General features: G+C 38.4%; 1 protein-coding gene across 6 annotated transcripts in view; it reads left to right on the top strand.

Annotated features, from left to right (window-relative positions):
• Positions 1-12,265, top strand: part of LOC134343462 (complement C1q tumor necrosis factor-related protein 7) — an 88,059-nt gene extending 75,794 nt beyond the window's left edge. For all 6 annotated transcript variants that reach the window (XM_063042177.1, XM_063042178.1, XM_063042181.1 and 3 more), the window contains one exon: positions 10,437-12,265. In XM_063042177.1, coding sequence (XP_062898247.1) covers positions 10,437-11,065 — 629 coding nt within the window. In that variant the 3' untranslated portion in view covers positions 11,066-12,265. The remainder of the gene's footprint in view (positions 1-10,436) is intronic.
• Positions 12,266-15,435: the final 3,170 nt, after the last annotated feature.

The raw sequence follows: 15,435 nt of genomic DNA, 5'->3' as shown, positions 1-15,435 counted from the left end.
ACCAGCTCGATGATCTAACTCACTACACGTCATTCAGAACTCACACCACCGGTGTTTCTGCCTTTTGAAAGACCATATGACCTCACCGTTAAGCACTTCATCCTCTTTGGGTAATGAGCTGTGGAGTGCTTTTTGAGTCCATGCCTTCCAGATGCTCAGCTCACGCAAGGGATTTCCCTGTATTGCAGACAGCTTCATACAGCTGGGGACAAATATCATGGTACAGATGAAAAAGTATGTTAAAGGTTGTACGTGTTTGTTTTTGTTGAAATATGATTTAAAGTCAGCGCACAATCCTTTATGAACAAAATCAAACATCTCACTTCTACTTTATTCAGTAAAGCGGGGGAAGATTAAACAAAACCGCCCTAACATGCCTTATTGAATTCAGAGCAACAGTCGTCACTGAACCTTAAATGCATTTAATGCAATTTACTCTTTATGGAATCTCATCTTATTGAAACAAAAAGAAACAGTATCTTTTCCTCTGCAACTGAGGGATATGTAGTTGGCATATCAAAGTTGCTGGTGAACGCAGCAGGCCAGGCAGCATCTCCAGGAAGAGGTACAGTCGACGTTTCAGGCCGAGACCCTTCGTCAGGACTAACTGAAGGAAGAGCTATCCCCTTTGCCAATCACCTGTCCAGGTCTTGGCTCCATCCCTCCCCCTCCTGTCTTCTCCTATCATTTTGGATCTCCCCCTCCCCCTCCTACTTTCAAATCCCTTACTCACTCTTCCTTCAGTTAGTCCTGACGAAGGGTCTCGGCCTGAAACGTCGACTGCACCTCTTCCTACAGATGCTGCCTGGCCTGCTGCGTTCACCGGCAACTTTGATGTGTGTTGCTTGAATTTCCAGCATCTGCAGAATTCCTGTTGTTTGTAGTTAGCATAGATGTTTTGCCCCAGATCTTCTAGAGAGTAGTCCGGATATATAAAATGTTTCAACTCATTTGAAGCATGAATAAATCTTCCCCTTTAATGCAGAATCAGCCATTGGCATTGTGATCATTGGAGTGGTGGGGTAGATCTTCTGCCTGTCATAGAGATGTAACCCTGATATCCGAGTAGTTTTGCAACTCTGTGCCTAGTTGCATTCTGACCACCTTCTAAGAGGCTCAGTCATGATATTGTGCAAAGGTGGCAGCAAATCGATTCTTTTGCCCACAGACTTTTCCCCCTGTGGTGGAGAGTGGTTTGTACAGCACCTTGCACTAAGTGTTTACACAAAATAATCACAATTGATTATCCACTACTATATCTTCAATTGCAAAGGTATGTGAAAGGAGGAATGGGAATAGGAAGGGTGCTTCAGACTATCTCTGTCCAGTATGTGTGTTAAACACAAAAAGCAGCAACTAATGAGATTAAATAAGTCATCAATGGATTAGATCATTGCCTTGCAGTGCTGCCACATCAGGCCATGAAATGTGTTGGGCAATTAAACTGCGACATGATGGAGAAGGCTGGAAAACATGGAAGATCTCTGAATAAAAGTCACAACTCAAACCTGAAGCACTTAGTTACATCCACAGCCTGAGGTTTGAAGTTTATGATGCTTCTTGAACTTCTCAAGATGACCTTGCCATGTATTTTTAATTTTATTTATAGGCCCATGGTTATAGGCCCTTCAGGCCAAAGTGCCTGCATCACCCAATTATACCCAATTAGCCTAATAACCTGTATGTTTTTGTAATGTGAAAGAAAGCCAGAGCACCCAGGGGAATTCAATATGGTCACAGAGAGAACATACAAACTCATAACAGATGGCAGTGGAATTGAAACCGGGTCACTGGTGTTATGCTACACTGCCACTCCAAAGAGAAGTCATTCATCAATCAGTTCAATCCAGTCCATGTGATATTAAGAAAAAAACTCTATTTGATACTGCAAAGCTTCAGAAAACAAGCTGACAGTAGCCTTGAAGGTATGCTCTAAGAAGTTGGGGTGCCTTTACCCAAGCAACATTGTCCTCTATCTGACATTATGGAAAATTGCCCACATATTTTTCAGAAATAATTGTGCAGACTAGTGGTGGTGTCCGCAGGAGCTAGTGTTGGCACTGCTTCTTTTCACACTATATGGCAAAGATGACTTTGTGGCCAAGTTTGCGGACAGTACAGAAATAGGTGGAGGGGCAGGTAGTGCTGAGGAAGCAGGGAGTCTGCAGAAGGACTTAGATTGGGAGAATTGTTAAAGAAGTGGCAGATGGAATATAGTGTAGGGAAGTGTATGGTTAAGCACTTCGGTGAAGGAATAAAAGCATAGATTATTTTCTAAATTGGGAAATGAAATTCAAAAACCAGAGGTGCAAATGGACTTTAACAGAAGGCGTAGGAATTGAACTCTGAACTCTGATGCTCCAAAGTCCTTGTGCAGGATTCCCTGAAAGTTAACTTGCAGATTTAGTCAGTTGTAAGGTAGGCAAATGCAATATCAGCAAACATTTCAAGGGGACTAAAATATAAGAGCAAGGATGTAATGCTGAGGCTTTCTTAGGCATTGGGTCAGACAGCACTTGGAGCATTGTGAGCAGTTTTGGGGCCCATATCTATGAAAAGATGTGCTGGCATTGGAGAGAGCCCAGAGGAGGTTCACAAGAATGATTCTGGGAATGAAAGGGTTAATGTATGAAGAGCATTCGATGGCTCTGAGTCTGTACTCACTGGATTTCAGAAGAATTGGTGGGGTGGGGGAATCTCATTGAAAACTATCAAATATTGAAATTGAATTGCCTAAATAGATGTGAAGTGAAGAGGGTATTTTTTATAGTGGGGGAGTCTGGGACCAGAGGGCACAGCCTCAAAATACAAGGATGTCACTTTAAAACAAAGATGAGGAGAAATTTCTTTAACCAGAGGGTGGTGAATCTGTGGAACTCATTGCCACAGGTGGCTGTGGAGACCAAATCATTGGGTACATTTAAAGCAGAAGTTAATAGGCTCTTAATTAGTAAGGGCTTTGAACATTACAAGGAGAAGACAGCAGAATGGGGTTGAGAGGGATAATAAATCAACCACTTGGAATTGTGGAGCAGACTCAATGGGCCAAATGGCCTAATTCTGCTCCTATGTCTAATGGCCTCTTGATATTAAAAAAACAGAACAAATCCAGTCTAGCTGTTAACTGCTCAATCAGTCTACCCACATCCATCAGAAAAATGATGGAAAATGTCACCAACATTGTCTACCACATCCATCAGAAAAATGATGGAAAATGTCATCAACATTCAGTCTACCACATCCATCAGAAAAATGTCAACAATCAGTCTACCCACATCCATCAGTAAAATGATGGAAAATGTCATCAACAATTCCATCAAGTGATACTTATTTGGCACTGTATCCACCAGGCTAAACACTTTCTTCCTCTATCACCAGCACACCTTAACTACATGGTACACCATCTACACAAAACAGTACAGAAACTCACCTAGGCTACAATAACAGCATCTCCCAACCTTGAAACCCCCATCACAGCCACACATAGCAACATAGCCGTCTGCTGGTTTCTCTCCAAGTGGTACAGCATCCACTGTTGATAATATGTTGTTTTTCTTTGGAATTTGTTGGTCTAAAACTTGAACTTTTCTCTCAACACCATGGAAGTACTTTAACCAAAAGAATTCTTTAACTTTATGACACTTGCTCATTATCATCTTCTTAACAATGGTTAAGAATGGGGAATAAATGCTTATCTTCCAAAGACGTCCACATTCACTGAATGAAAGAGTAATAAAGAGAATCATAATAACCCTCTTAGCTAATCAGCTTAGATTGAATGACAGAGCTGACTCAATGGGCAGAATAGCCTAATTCTGCTCCTATGTCTCATCGTGTAATATTCCTGAAATCAAAGTATAATTTGAAAATAAAGCAAGGCATGTATTTATATAACACAATACACAACTTCAGCGTAATCCAATCCAAATGATTTCATAATGTTGATGGTGGGAAAATATTGCCCAGGACACAGGAGATGGCTCTACTGTCCTTTTCAAAAATAGTGTTACTTGGTAAAAGCAAGTGAAGTCATTGTTTAATACCACAGCAAAAGACAACATACAATAATGCAGCAGTCCTCTTTTCCATCATCTTTGATTTTAAGATAATTTCCAACATCCTTGCCTCACTTGTGCAACAGACATTATTCATAGCCATCTGTTCAGCTTCTTTTCTGCATCTCCTTGGTTTCTTTGTAACCTCATCATTCATCTGTTTTCTAGTATGATCTTCAGACCTTGTTCTCTGTTATCTCCTACTACATCTTTTGTTGTTATATCCAATTAGTAATGGCAAGTTTAAGATAACAATCATTCTTGGCTCAATTGACTAACAATGTTTTTATACTGTCCAAAATGAATTACATTTCCATAAGATTAGCTGAATTCCTAAATCAAATGTTCTGTTGCTACAGAAAGGATTACTTCATTTCTGTATGAAATCAATCCCTTTACATCCCTCTAAGGTCTCAGCTGAGATCCAGAATAAGTCATTTGCAAATCACAGAATTTCCAGACTAAGTGGTTTATTGTTACTATGACAACCTGTCACTGTATTGATAGCATCTCTTACATTCTAAGTTTATCCTCTTTTGAAAACAGAGAATATCACTTCTACCCAAGTGTTCCTCCCTTGCTTCTTCTCAAGTCAGTATTAAATAAATGACAGAAAACTTGGGTGATGTTAATGTTCACCTTAATAAGGCAAGATCCTAGTGAGAAATCACCAGTTGTGTTCTATAGAAAGACATCTGATCTTCTTTACAGCATGGCAACTTTGATTGGAAGGCTATGTATTACCAAGCACTTACCAAGGTCCCAGTTTCTGAAATACCCTCCAAAGGTTTGCACTTTTCCCATCCTTTAGGATATTTCTTCCAACCTAGCTCATTAACCCAGCTTTTCAACATCTGTCCTAATATTGTCTTGTGCTTAATGTAACACTTAAATTAATACATTCCTTCTGAAGTGCCTTGGGCAGTTTGCTATGTTACATGTGTTATAAGAATACCACTTTTTTCTGTAGCATTTAAATCTGTAACTCAAGTACTCTGCTCACCCACTGCAACTACATATTGATTGAATTTGCAATAAGTATTGGTTGAATTTGTCTTCATTTATATGGATTCTTCTACCTCAAGATAATCTCCCAGTCAGATGTTAGGAATATCTGTGTCTTGGCTGCAAACATGCAATTAGCCCACATTTCACACAAGTGTTCATGAGCGTTTACAAAAAACATGAAATTATTTCCATAAGCCTGTGGAGGATAATCAGGTGCTAATTAATCTGAACTATTTGAGAGTCCTTCCTGCTATCCTTGTAATATTTCTGTTTGGAATATGTTAAAATAATGTCCTTGTCACTTTGCCCATAGCTATTCCTAAAGCTCCATAAATATTTAATACATTCAGCAAAAATAACTTGGGCAATGACGGCCTGACAGAAATTCAAAGATATCCCAGGAGAACCTTAGCTGCCAAGACCAGGGACGCATGGGAGCAGAAACTTTCCATTCCTGCACACCAAAGGGCGATACTTTTTACAACTAAGTACTGAACTGAGCAACAACACTCTTGAAGATAAGAACTTTATGGAATACTTACACGAGAGACAATCACTGAGCAGTTACCTGCAAAGGTGAACCCAATGACCAAAGCTAATCTGCCTTTTTGTTGTACGTTCATCTTGATGGAAAATGCTGCTGAGAAATTCAAAGCAGGTCAATAGAAAAAGAATCAGAAGCAGGTTTATTATCACTTGACATTTGCCAAGAAATTTGTTTTGTGGCAGCAGTACAGTGCAAGACATAAAATACGTTATACAAGTTATAAAAATAATGAAATAGTGTGAACGAGAAATAATGTCCTTGTCACTTTGCCCATAGCTATTCCTAAAGCTCCATAAATATTTAATACATTCCTACTGGTGCTCATGAGTAACAAGGTGAACTACTCAGCAACCTAAGAACATTGAAACAAAAGTATATTGAAATATGCAAATTTAGGAGCAACTGTAGGTAACTCAAATTTGCGCTACATTTAGCAAAATTAAGGCTAATCTAATTGTAATCTGAACTCCACATGTCCACCTTCCCAAAGTGACATCTCACATTTTAGCAAGCATCCATCTGCCCCTCTCTTGAAAATATTCAATGCATCTGGATGATATAAAATTTATTAAAAGACTTGTTAGACATGTCCTTTCTTCACCAAAATCAACGCTAATTATGCAAATCAAAACCAAATCCTATTGCGAAACATGAATACGATATACATTTCCTCACATAATTCGGCAGAAGATCAGCAAAGTTGCACCAGCTAGTTTTAACAATAATTTTCATTCAAAAGTAGATGATCCAACTCAACCTCCACCTGAAGTGGCTATATAAGGGAGTGGCACGAAATGAACCTGGGCCAACAGTACTGTAAAGCATTGTGCTAATCTCCAAGACTTGACCTTTAAAGTCACAGGGATTAGAGTTATTTAACTCATTGTAATAGTGGATACATTATAGTGTCTAAAAGAAGAGTTCTCATAAGATACAGAGAACAATTTTTCAGTAATGCATCATTAGTAAGTTGCCATAAAAGTCATTGGGCAAACTATGGGAAACTGAGGATCGTACAGTTAGTTAGATGCATACAAACTTGTTTTGAACTTGATCTGAAGAAACGACTCAGAATACTGGACAAAGTAAAGTCTATGGGGCCAGGCTGTATCTGGATTATAGCACTAACAACTTATGCTCCAAAACTAGCTGTATTTCTGGCCAAAACTTCCAATTAAATGGCAACACCCTGGAAGATTTAAAATTAAACACAATACTGCAGAAGCTGGAAATATGAAATGAAAACAGAAAATGCCAGAAAAATTCAGGCAGCATCTGACGAAGGGATTTGGATGTAAAATATTAACCATTTCTCTTTCCTCACATGCTGCCCAACCTGCTGTTTCCAGCATCATCTGCTTCTCCTTTAATCTGGCATGTACACATTACTCATTCTAGCATCTGTCCAATCAGCCTACCCTCAATAATCAGTACTGTGATGGACAGTGTCGCTGACTGTGTGTTAAGGGACTAAACTAGAACCTGCTCCCTAATGCCCAGTACAGGTTTTGACCCACCACTAGGTTACATACTACATCACAATTTTAACCCAAACATGGACCAAGGAATTAAATTGCAGAAAGCGGTTTTGGCTGATTGTGGCATTAATGCCCTTTGTACAAGTCAAGTCAATTGGGCATCAAGAGAAAACTGTCCAGTGGCTGGAGTCACACTTTGCACAGGGGAAGGGGCTTGTGCTTATTGGGATGAGGCAGGATAGGGAAGCATGGGAAAAGTGTGAAAAACATCCCAGGCTCAGTAGAACAATGCAGCTTTTCCTCTGGGCAATGTCCTGGTCCGATTCATCTGTATTTGACCTTTGTTCAATTATGTTAGAAGTGGTTATACTCACTGATGATTGCACAATGTTCAATTTCATTTACAACTCCTGAGCAAATAAATCAGTCCATACCTGTATGCAGCAAGATCTAGACATAACAAAAAAGACAGGAGCAGCGTAGGTAATCGGGCCTTTCAAGCCTGTCATGGCTGATCTATGTTGGCCTCTATTTCTCCAGCACCATTTGGAGGCTGTATCCTTGGGCATGTGATTCAATTGCTAGCATCCAAATCCTTTCTATGTTCAACAAAGCACATCAAAATTAGGCTAAAGTACTCTCCACTTGTCTGGATTGCACCTCCAATAGTATTCTAGAAGTTGGAAACCATCCAAGACAAAGCTGCCTGTGTAATAAACATGTCTAAATGTTCATACCCTTCATCAACTGGGCACTATTGTAGCAGTTTTTGCCATCTACCTAAAGCACTACAGTTACACACTAAGGCTGCTCTGAAAGAACATCCCAACTCTCACAACCTTTACCGCTAGGAAGAGCAAACAGAGTTGGCACATGGGATCTCCACCACCTGCAGATTCAGCTCCACTTTGAAATGTATTGCCAACAATTCAGAGTCACTTAATCTAAATGATCCCCAGAATTCTGTAATTTTCTTACCAGGACACCCTGCTTATTGACCATTTACTCGACATTTACTCCCAGCTTAAAATTTCCAGGTCAGAACTTAGGAACTTTTGTGCTTATTGTTATTTTAACAGTAAAATTCAAATACTGACTGGGTTATGCATTAACAAATTGTTTTTAACTCAACAAAAATATGTAAATTCAGTAAATTGAACAAACAATTTAAGGCATGACTATGTATGTAATAATAATTATTATCCTAATAATGACATATTCATAGAGAACTTTTCATACAGACAATTAATTCAAAGTACCTTAGAATGGGATAAGTACAAATACGAAAATAAAATAAAAAATAAAAGTTAAAATAAACATGAAAATAAAAGACAAAAAGAGATTAATTAAAAGCAAGGTTAAATACATGGGTTTTGAGCTGGCGTCAGCTGAGTCAGCATCCCTTATAGTTTTGGATACTGAATTCCACAGTTCAGGAGTGTATTTCAAAGAAGCTGGCCTGCCAATTATCTTTTGAGGGAGGTCGTTTAATTTTAAGAAACCGGCGGAAGAAGACCTAAGAGTTTTTTCAGTATGTGTGACTGAAAAGCGAAATATTATGTTGATTAATATAGGACAAGTGAGTTCCATAGACCATAGAGTTATATAGTCATAGGTTCCTTCAGCACGAAAACTGGTCCTTTGGCCCACTGAGGTTGTCTGACTGTCAAACACCAATACTACCCAAATTTATTTCATGTGCTCTGCATTTCAGTAACCCTTTGTCCCACAAGATTCTACTGCTCACCAACACATTTAAAATGCCAGTTAACCTACCAATCCCTGATGCCTTTAGGATGTGGGAAAACCAAGAAAACCTGAAAAAAAAAACCCACACAGCCACAGGGAGTCTGCAGACTTCTTACTGATAGTACTGGAGGTCAGGTAGAGTGGGATCCAGGATCGGCCATGATGGAATAGCAGAGTAGGCACGATGGGCTGAATGGCCTAATTCTGCTCCTATGTCATATGGCCTAATCCAAGTTGCTGAAGTTGTGAGGCAACAGCTCTGCTAGCTGTGTCACTGTGCTGTCTCTCATCTTTGTGAGAAAAATGCAGATTATATTAAATGTTGAAGTATTCATAGTCCAAATAATAGCATTTTCAGCTTAGAGTACATAATATTTTTCAGTTTTGCAAGGGAATTGATTATACTTCTGAACTGTTTAAGTACGAATGCACAATAGACCTTTTGTTGCTTCGTTTCTTTCCGTAAACATTAACCAAATAATTCACAAACAAAAAGTGAACTGAGAGAAAAAAGGCCCACTCAATATAGAGCAAAAGCAAAACCCTCTCTTGAGAGAAATTACCTACAAATGGAAGAGATAATGAATGCCCTTCTGATGTTGATCACAAAGCTGCTTCCTCCGTTATAAAGATCTGGTAGATTTGGCCCTCTAAATCTTAGCCCATAATCTTCAACTACGGCCCCAGAACATGTGATACGAGATAAAGTTATTTCAATTGACTGCAGAAACTAACTTGCTGGAGATTCTCAGAATGTCAGACAGCAACTATTGAGAGAGTCTTTTTTTATTGCTCTCCAAAAATGTTATTTGTTCTGCTGAGGAATCCCTGCATTGTCTGGTTTTAAATTTGCTGCATCTGGCACAAAATTAATTTGCTTAACAATTAATGTAATCTCACATTTGTATCTTGGCTCAATAGAATATGATAGAAAGCAATTTTGCAAAAAAAGAAATGCACTTGATAAAAAAATTTCATAATCTACTGAAGACACAAGAGACTGCAGATACTGACTGGAGCAACACACAAGGAGCAGGAAAGGTAGTGGAACTATTCTAAGGTACACTGTTCTCTCTGCTTAAATTCCATCTTCTTCAGTCCTTGTCACTTCCACCTATCCCAGCTTCTTACATCATTCTACTCTCCCCTACTCTCACCTACCTATCACCCCCCCCTCACCTGGATTCACCTCTACCCTTTGCCCCTAACATTTTATACCGGCCATCTCGCTCTTTCTTTCTAGTCCTTTCTAGATGAAGGGCCTTGACTCAAAATGTTATTTGTTTATTTCCATCCATGGATGCTTCCTGACTCTTTAACTTCCTCCAGCTCCATTGTGTGAAGCCAGTAATCCAATAAGATCATTTGTGTCAATTATTATAAATTTTACTGACAGCTTGGAAAACCCCTCAATATACAAACATTTGTATTACAGTTGGAAAATCAACTAAACATCATGGAGAACCATTCAAATATATAAAAGCTTCAATTGTAACATTTTTAAAATATTAATTTTATTTAGATTTGTTTAAGATTTGCTTAGTCCCATGAGTGAATGAAAATTGGCCATAATAACTTCATCATTCTGATTTATTCCAGGGATAAGGGGGAAAACTGGACATGATGGACACTTGGGTGATAAAGGGGATAAAGGACCAGCTGGGAAAGCTGGAATTCGAGGGCAGGGTGGCTTGAAAGGAAAATCAGGACCCACAGGATCTTCAGGACCAAAAGGAAACAAAGGACAGAAAGGAGACCCTGGACCCCCTGGTGTTTGTAAATGTGGGAGCTTGGTACTCAAATCTGCCTTTTCTGTTGGCATAACTACCAGCTACCCAACAGAAAGAACACCCATTATATTCAATAAAATCCTCTTAAATGAGGGTGGTCATTACACCCCTTCTTCTGGAAAGTTTATATGTGCCATTCCAGGGATTTATTACTTTTCTTATGAGATTACCCTGGCTAATAAACATCTTGCACTTGCACTAGTGCATAACGGTGAATATCGTATAAGAACCTTTGACGCTAATACAGGAAATCATGACGTATCTTCAGGATCTACTGTAATGTACCTGAAGCCAGAAGATGAAGTGTGGCTGGAGATCTTTGAATATGAACAAAATGGTCTATTTTCTGATCCTAACTGGACTGACAGTTTATTTTCTGGGTTTTTGCTTTATGCTGATGCTGATTACCTGGATGCTTTGGCAGAAGATGAACTTTAGTACAAAAAGGGCCATATATTTTAGTTTGATTTGCAAGTCATTTGTCAAGATACATCATAAATATTTAATGGTAAAATTTAGCCATGTTTGAAATACATAAAATTGTTCTATTTCTCACTGGGTGCTCTACTTTGGAATTCAAATGGAATTTGCCTACTAAATATTGCCCAATCTTGTTTCATTTTCTAGTGGACTTAATTAGAAGTGGGGTATTTGGAATAAACCCTGATAATGATATTTCACATATCCAGTTCAAAAATACAGGCACAATTACAAGTTTTCACATTAGTATGGCTCAGAAGTTTTCAAAGACAGTGTAAACAGCCCTGATATCCTGAATATCCAAAACTTAAATATCATTCAATTGAAACTACATTTTACATTTTTGTTTATTGATATCATTTGAATCAGGTTTTAGTTTGATTTAGGGCCAATTACACTTTTTTTTTAATTGCAGCTTATTTGGCAAGTTCTCCAATGACTGAAATTTGCTTTTCTTTATACATAAAACAATGATGAATTTTGCTTTTCCCAACAGATCCATACCCTGAATTCTCTTAACATCATTTGTTAATTTGGTAGTAGTAACTCTATTTTAATGAATTATGCCATATTTTATGCAAACCAATGTTTTATGGAAAGGTGGAAAATGGGCTTTCTATCCAATATATATGATGCTAATGTATGTTTTATTCATAACAACAAAGGCAAAGTCACAAGGGTTTCATTTTTTTTCCATTTCCATGGTTATAAAAAACAGCAGATATCATTAATCAGATATCAGCAAGTAAAGTGCACAAAAGAAATTCAAGTGTGGAAAATCACGCATCTATATTGAATTCTATCAGGACAGTTTTCAATTAATTTGATATTTTACAACACAGCAGTAAAGACAAATCAGGATCTCTTGAACTGATAGCTTGGAATTTTTCCTCAATTATCTTGAGGAGTCAGCTTGAATTGTTGCAGGGTAGTAAATTCCCTGACCCATAATTCATAATGGAGCAGTGCAATCAGAGGGTGGATAGGTTGGAAACAGGTAGCAAACTGTGCTGCTCTGATACTCTTACTCTGTCTGCAAACTCCCACTGGCAGCTAGGATTGGTGAAATTTGTTCATGAATTTTATTTCAAAATGCTAATCAATTATACAATGAAAATAATATTTCAATGATATATGATGAGAGAATGGCTTTTTCATATTCAAACAATTGCAAATAAAGTTTAATATTTTTAAGAATATACATTAGTAATTGTAACAAAGAAAGTAACTGTAATGTTACGTAGCCAGCGACAATGAATATCAATCGAGACAGGTTATATAAAAACAACCAAACATTTATTAAACACGGATAAACGATAAAAAAAACAAGCGAAAACCTTAACCGGAAGTTAACCGTTATGCAGCCCTTCAACAAATCGTCACTCGGCACTGGTTCTTAAAGCGTTAAATGTGAAAACAGTTCTTAAAGCAGTAAAGTCAGATATAGTTCTTAAAATGGTAAATTCGAAAGTCCGACAGATTTATACGTTCAATTGGGAGAGACTTCTCTGGAGAAGGATTTCTTCATAGACGCAACTTTCCTGCTGGTTCTATCCAAAGGATTCACGATGCAGGAAATAAACAGTTTAAAACAACTGACCTTAAAATCCAGAGAGCAAACCTTGCATGAACTCTTTGCTCTTTTGGCAAGAGTTATCTTCGATGCAGGTCACTACTCCTTCAACGAAGACTCAGTTAGGTTGATCCTTTGTTAAACTGCCAAACGAAACCGACTCCTCTCAATCCTTCGGGTCCTATACTTCGATAAAGTCTTCAATCTCCCGTACTACTGCTGGAATAAGGTACATCAACACATCTAGCAAAAATTGCCAATTCAGCATGATTGTACCTTGCAACAGAATGCAACACCTTGTTTTTAAGAAAATGAAACTGCGTCATAAAATAAATATGCAACAGAAATGGAGACACAGATGCACGTTCTAGCTGGAAAACTAAAAACTAACTGCGTCATCTGGGGTCTGCCCTTATATACCCGTGGTGCACATGTCATCACGTGACCTCACATCGGTGGGAAAATTACATCGGGTGACTTCCAAAAGACCATTACATCATTCTCACAAAAAAATCACAGATCTCCTTGAGGTATGTAACAGTAATATTTTATGAAATGAAGTGTTTGTCTAGATTTAGCTTGGCGATAGCACTCTGCTCTTCATTAAGTTAGGATTTCATAGTCAAAAGCAAAGACAAGGCTAAAGTTTCAGTACAGGATTGAAGGAGGACTTTTCAATCAGGAATACTATTTTTAATTAAAGGTATTAATAGGAAATCATGTCAATAACCCAAGTGCAGGTTAAAGATGGCCTAGCACTATTGAGCAAGAAAATCTCCCAGGTATTTTGGCCAATATTTTTCTCTGAATCATCTTCACCAAAAGAAAATGCAAAGAACATCTTTGTCTTTGGTCACCAGAGGCTCTGAGAGGATTGATTGCAGGATGTACCAGTCTCCTGTAATTCTATTGATAATCTAATTATTTTGTTCATTGATACTAGTTCTTTGATACCTTTGCAACACATTTTCTTCATTCATTCATGTGATGATGGAGTTGTCCTTGGCAAATTATTGCCCATCTGATTGCCTATGCCATCTGCTTGTCATCTTTGCCATGGAAAAGTGCTGATGAGCCATCTTCACAGGTACCTGTGTGGTAAAGCTTATTATGTTACCTAACCATGGTTCCAGGTTTGGGAGATGCTGTCAAAAAAGCATTGGAGAGTTGCTGCTTTTCATCTTGTAGATGATTTTTATATACTAGACTGTGTTTCAAACAGTGGGCTGTGCTCAACTGAATGATTTCTTCTTAAGTGTTATGGAGTTGCAGTCATCCAGGAAAAGGTAAATACTCTAGAAGATTTTTGATTAGTGCATTGTTGATGGTGAAATTACTTTTGGGAATTCGTGTATCTTACTCACTATATAATACTTCAGTTCAAACTCTTTCTTGCATTTAGTTGCTGACCCCCGCTCCCCCCACACATAGTGGCTGACCCACAAATTTCTTATGAGCTGTCACTTGCAGATGGCTGAAGATGGGGAACTCAATAACAGTGTGAAGATGAAATGATAAGGTTGTATGTACTCGGAAACACTGATTGCCTGACACAAATTTTAATTGTTAGTTATCAGCCAAAGTTTGAGTGTTGCCAAGTTTTACTGCATCAGTAGATGTGACTGAAACTAAAACTTATGCAATCATCAGTGATTGTTCCCAACTTGTGTCTTATAAGGGATGAAGGTCAAAGGTGGAGCAACTAAACATGGTTGGGCATGGAGTATTATCATAACAGATTCTGGCATGTGACGTTCTGGAAATGAAATTATTTACCCAGAAACCTCATCCTTAATAATAGATCCCAACACTTTCCCAACCACTGAGGTTGGCCTATAATTTCCTCTCTTTTGTTTTCCTCCCTTCTTAGAGAGTGGAGTGATAATTGCAATTTTTCAGTCCTTCAGGGCCATGCCAGAATCAAGTGATTTCTGAAAGATCATGACCAATGCATCCATTATCTCTTCAGCAACCTCTTTCAGGACTCTGGGATGTAGTCCATCTGGCCCTGGTGACGTATCTACCTTAATACCTTTGGGTTTGTCTAGCACTTTTTTTCCTTTGTAATAACAATGGCACTCACTCCTGCTCCCTGACACTCATAGACCTCTGATACACTGCTAGTGTCTTCCATAGTAAAGACTGAAACAAAGTGCTTACTATGCTAATCTGTTGTTTCTTTATCCCCCATTACTACCTCAGCAGCATCATTTTCCAGTGGTCCAATTGTAACTCTCACCTCCCTTTCACTCCTTATATAACTTAAAAAACTTTTAGTATCCTGCTTCATACTATTGGCTAGTTTGTCCTCATATTTCATCTTTTCCCTTCTTATAGCTTTTTTAGTTGTCTTTTGTTGGATTTTAACAACTTCCCAGTAATCCAACTTCCCACTCACTTTTGCTACGTTACATGCCCTTTCCTTGGCTTTTATGCAGTCCTTAACTTCCCTTGTCAGCCATGGTTGCCTAGCTCTGCCATTTGAGAACTTCTTCCTCTGTGGGACAGATCTATCCTGCATCTTGTGAACTATTCTCAGAAACTTCAGCCACCTCTGTTCTGCCATCATCCCCACCAGTATCCTACTCCAATCCACCTGGGAAAACTCCTCACTCAAGCCTCTGTAATTCCCTTTATTCCATTGCAATACTGATACATGTGACTTATTCTTCTCCCTCTCAGATTGCAGTATGAATTTAATGATATTATGATCGCTGCTTCCTAAGGGTTCCTTTACGTTAAGCTGACTAATAAA

This window comes from Mobula hypostoma, chromosome 3 (genome assembly GCF_963921235.1).
Source record: "Mobula hypostoma chromosome 3, sMobHyp1.1, whole genome shotgun sequence".
Lineage (NCBI taxonomy): Eukaryota > Metazoa > Chordata > Chondrichthyes > Myliobatiformes > Myliobatidae > Mobula > Mobula hypostoma.
This window is presented reverse-complemented; position numbering and strand designations above follow the sequence as displayed.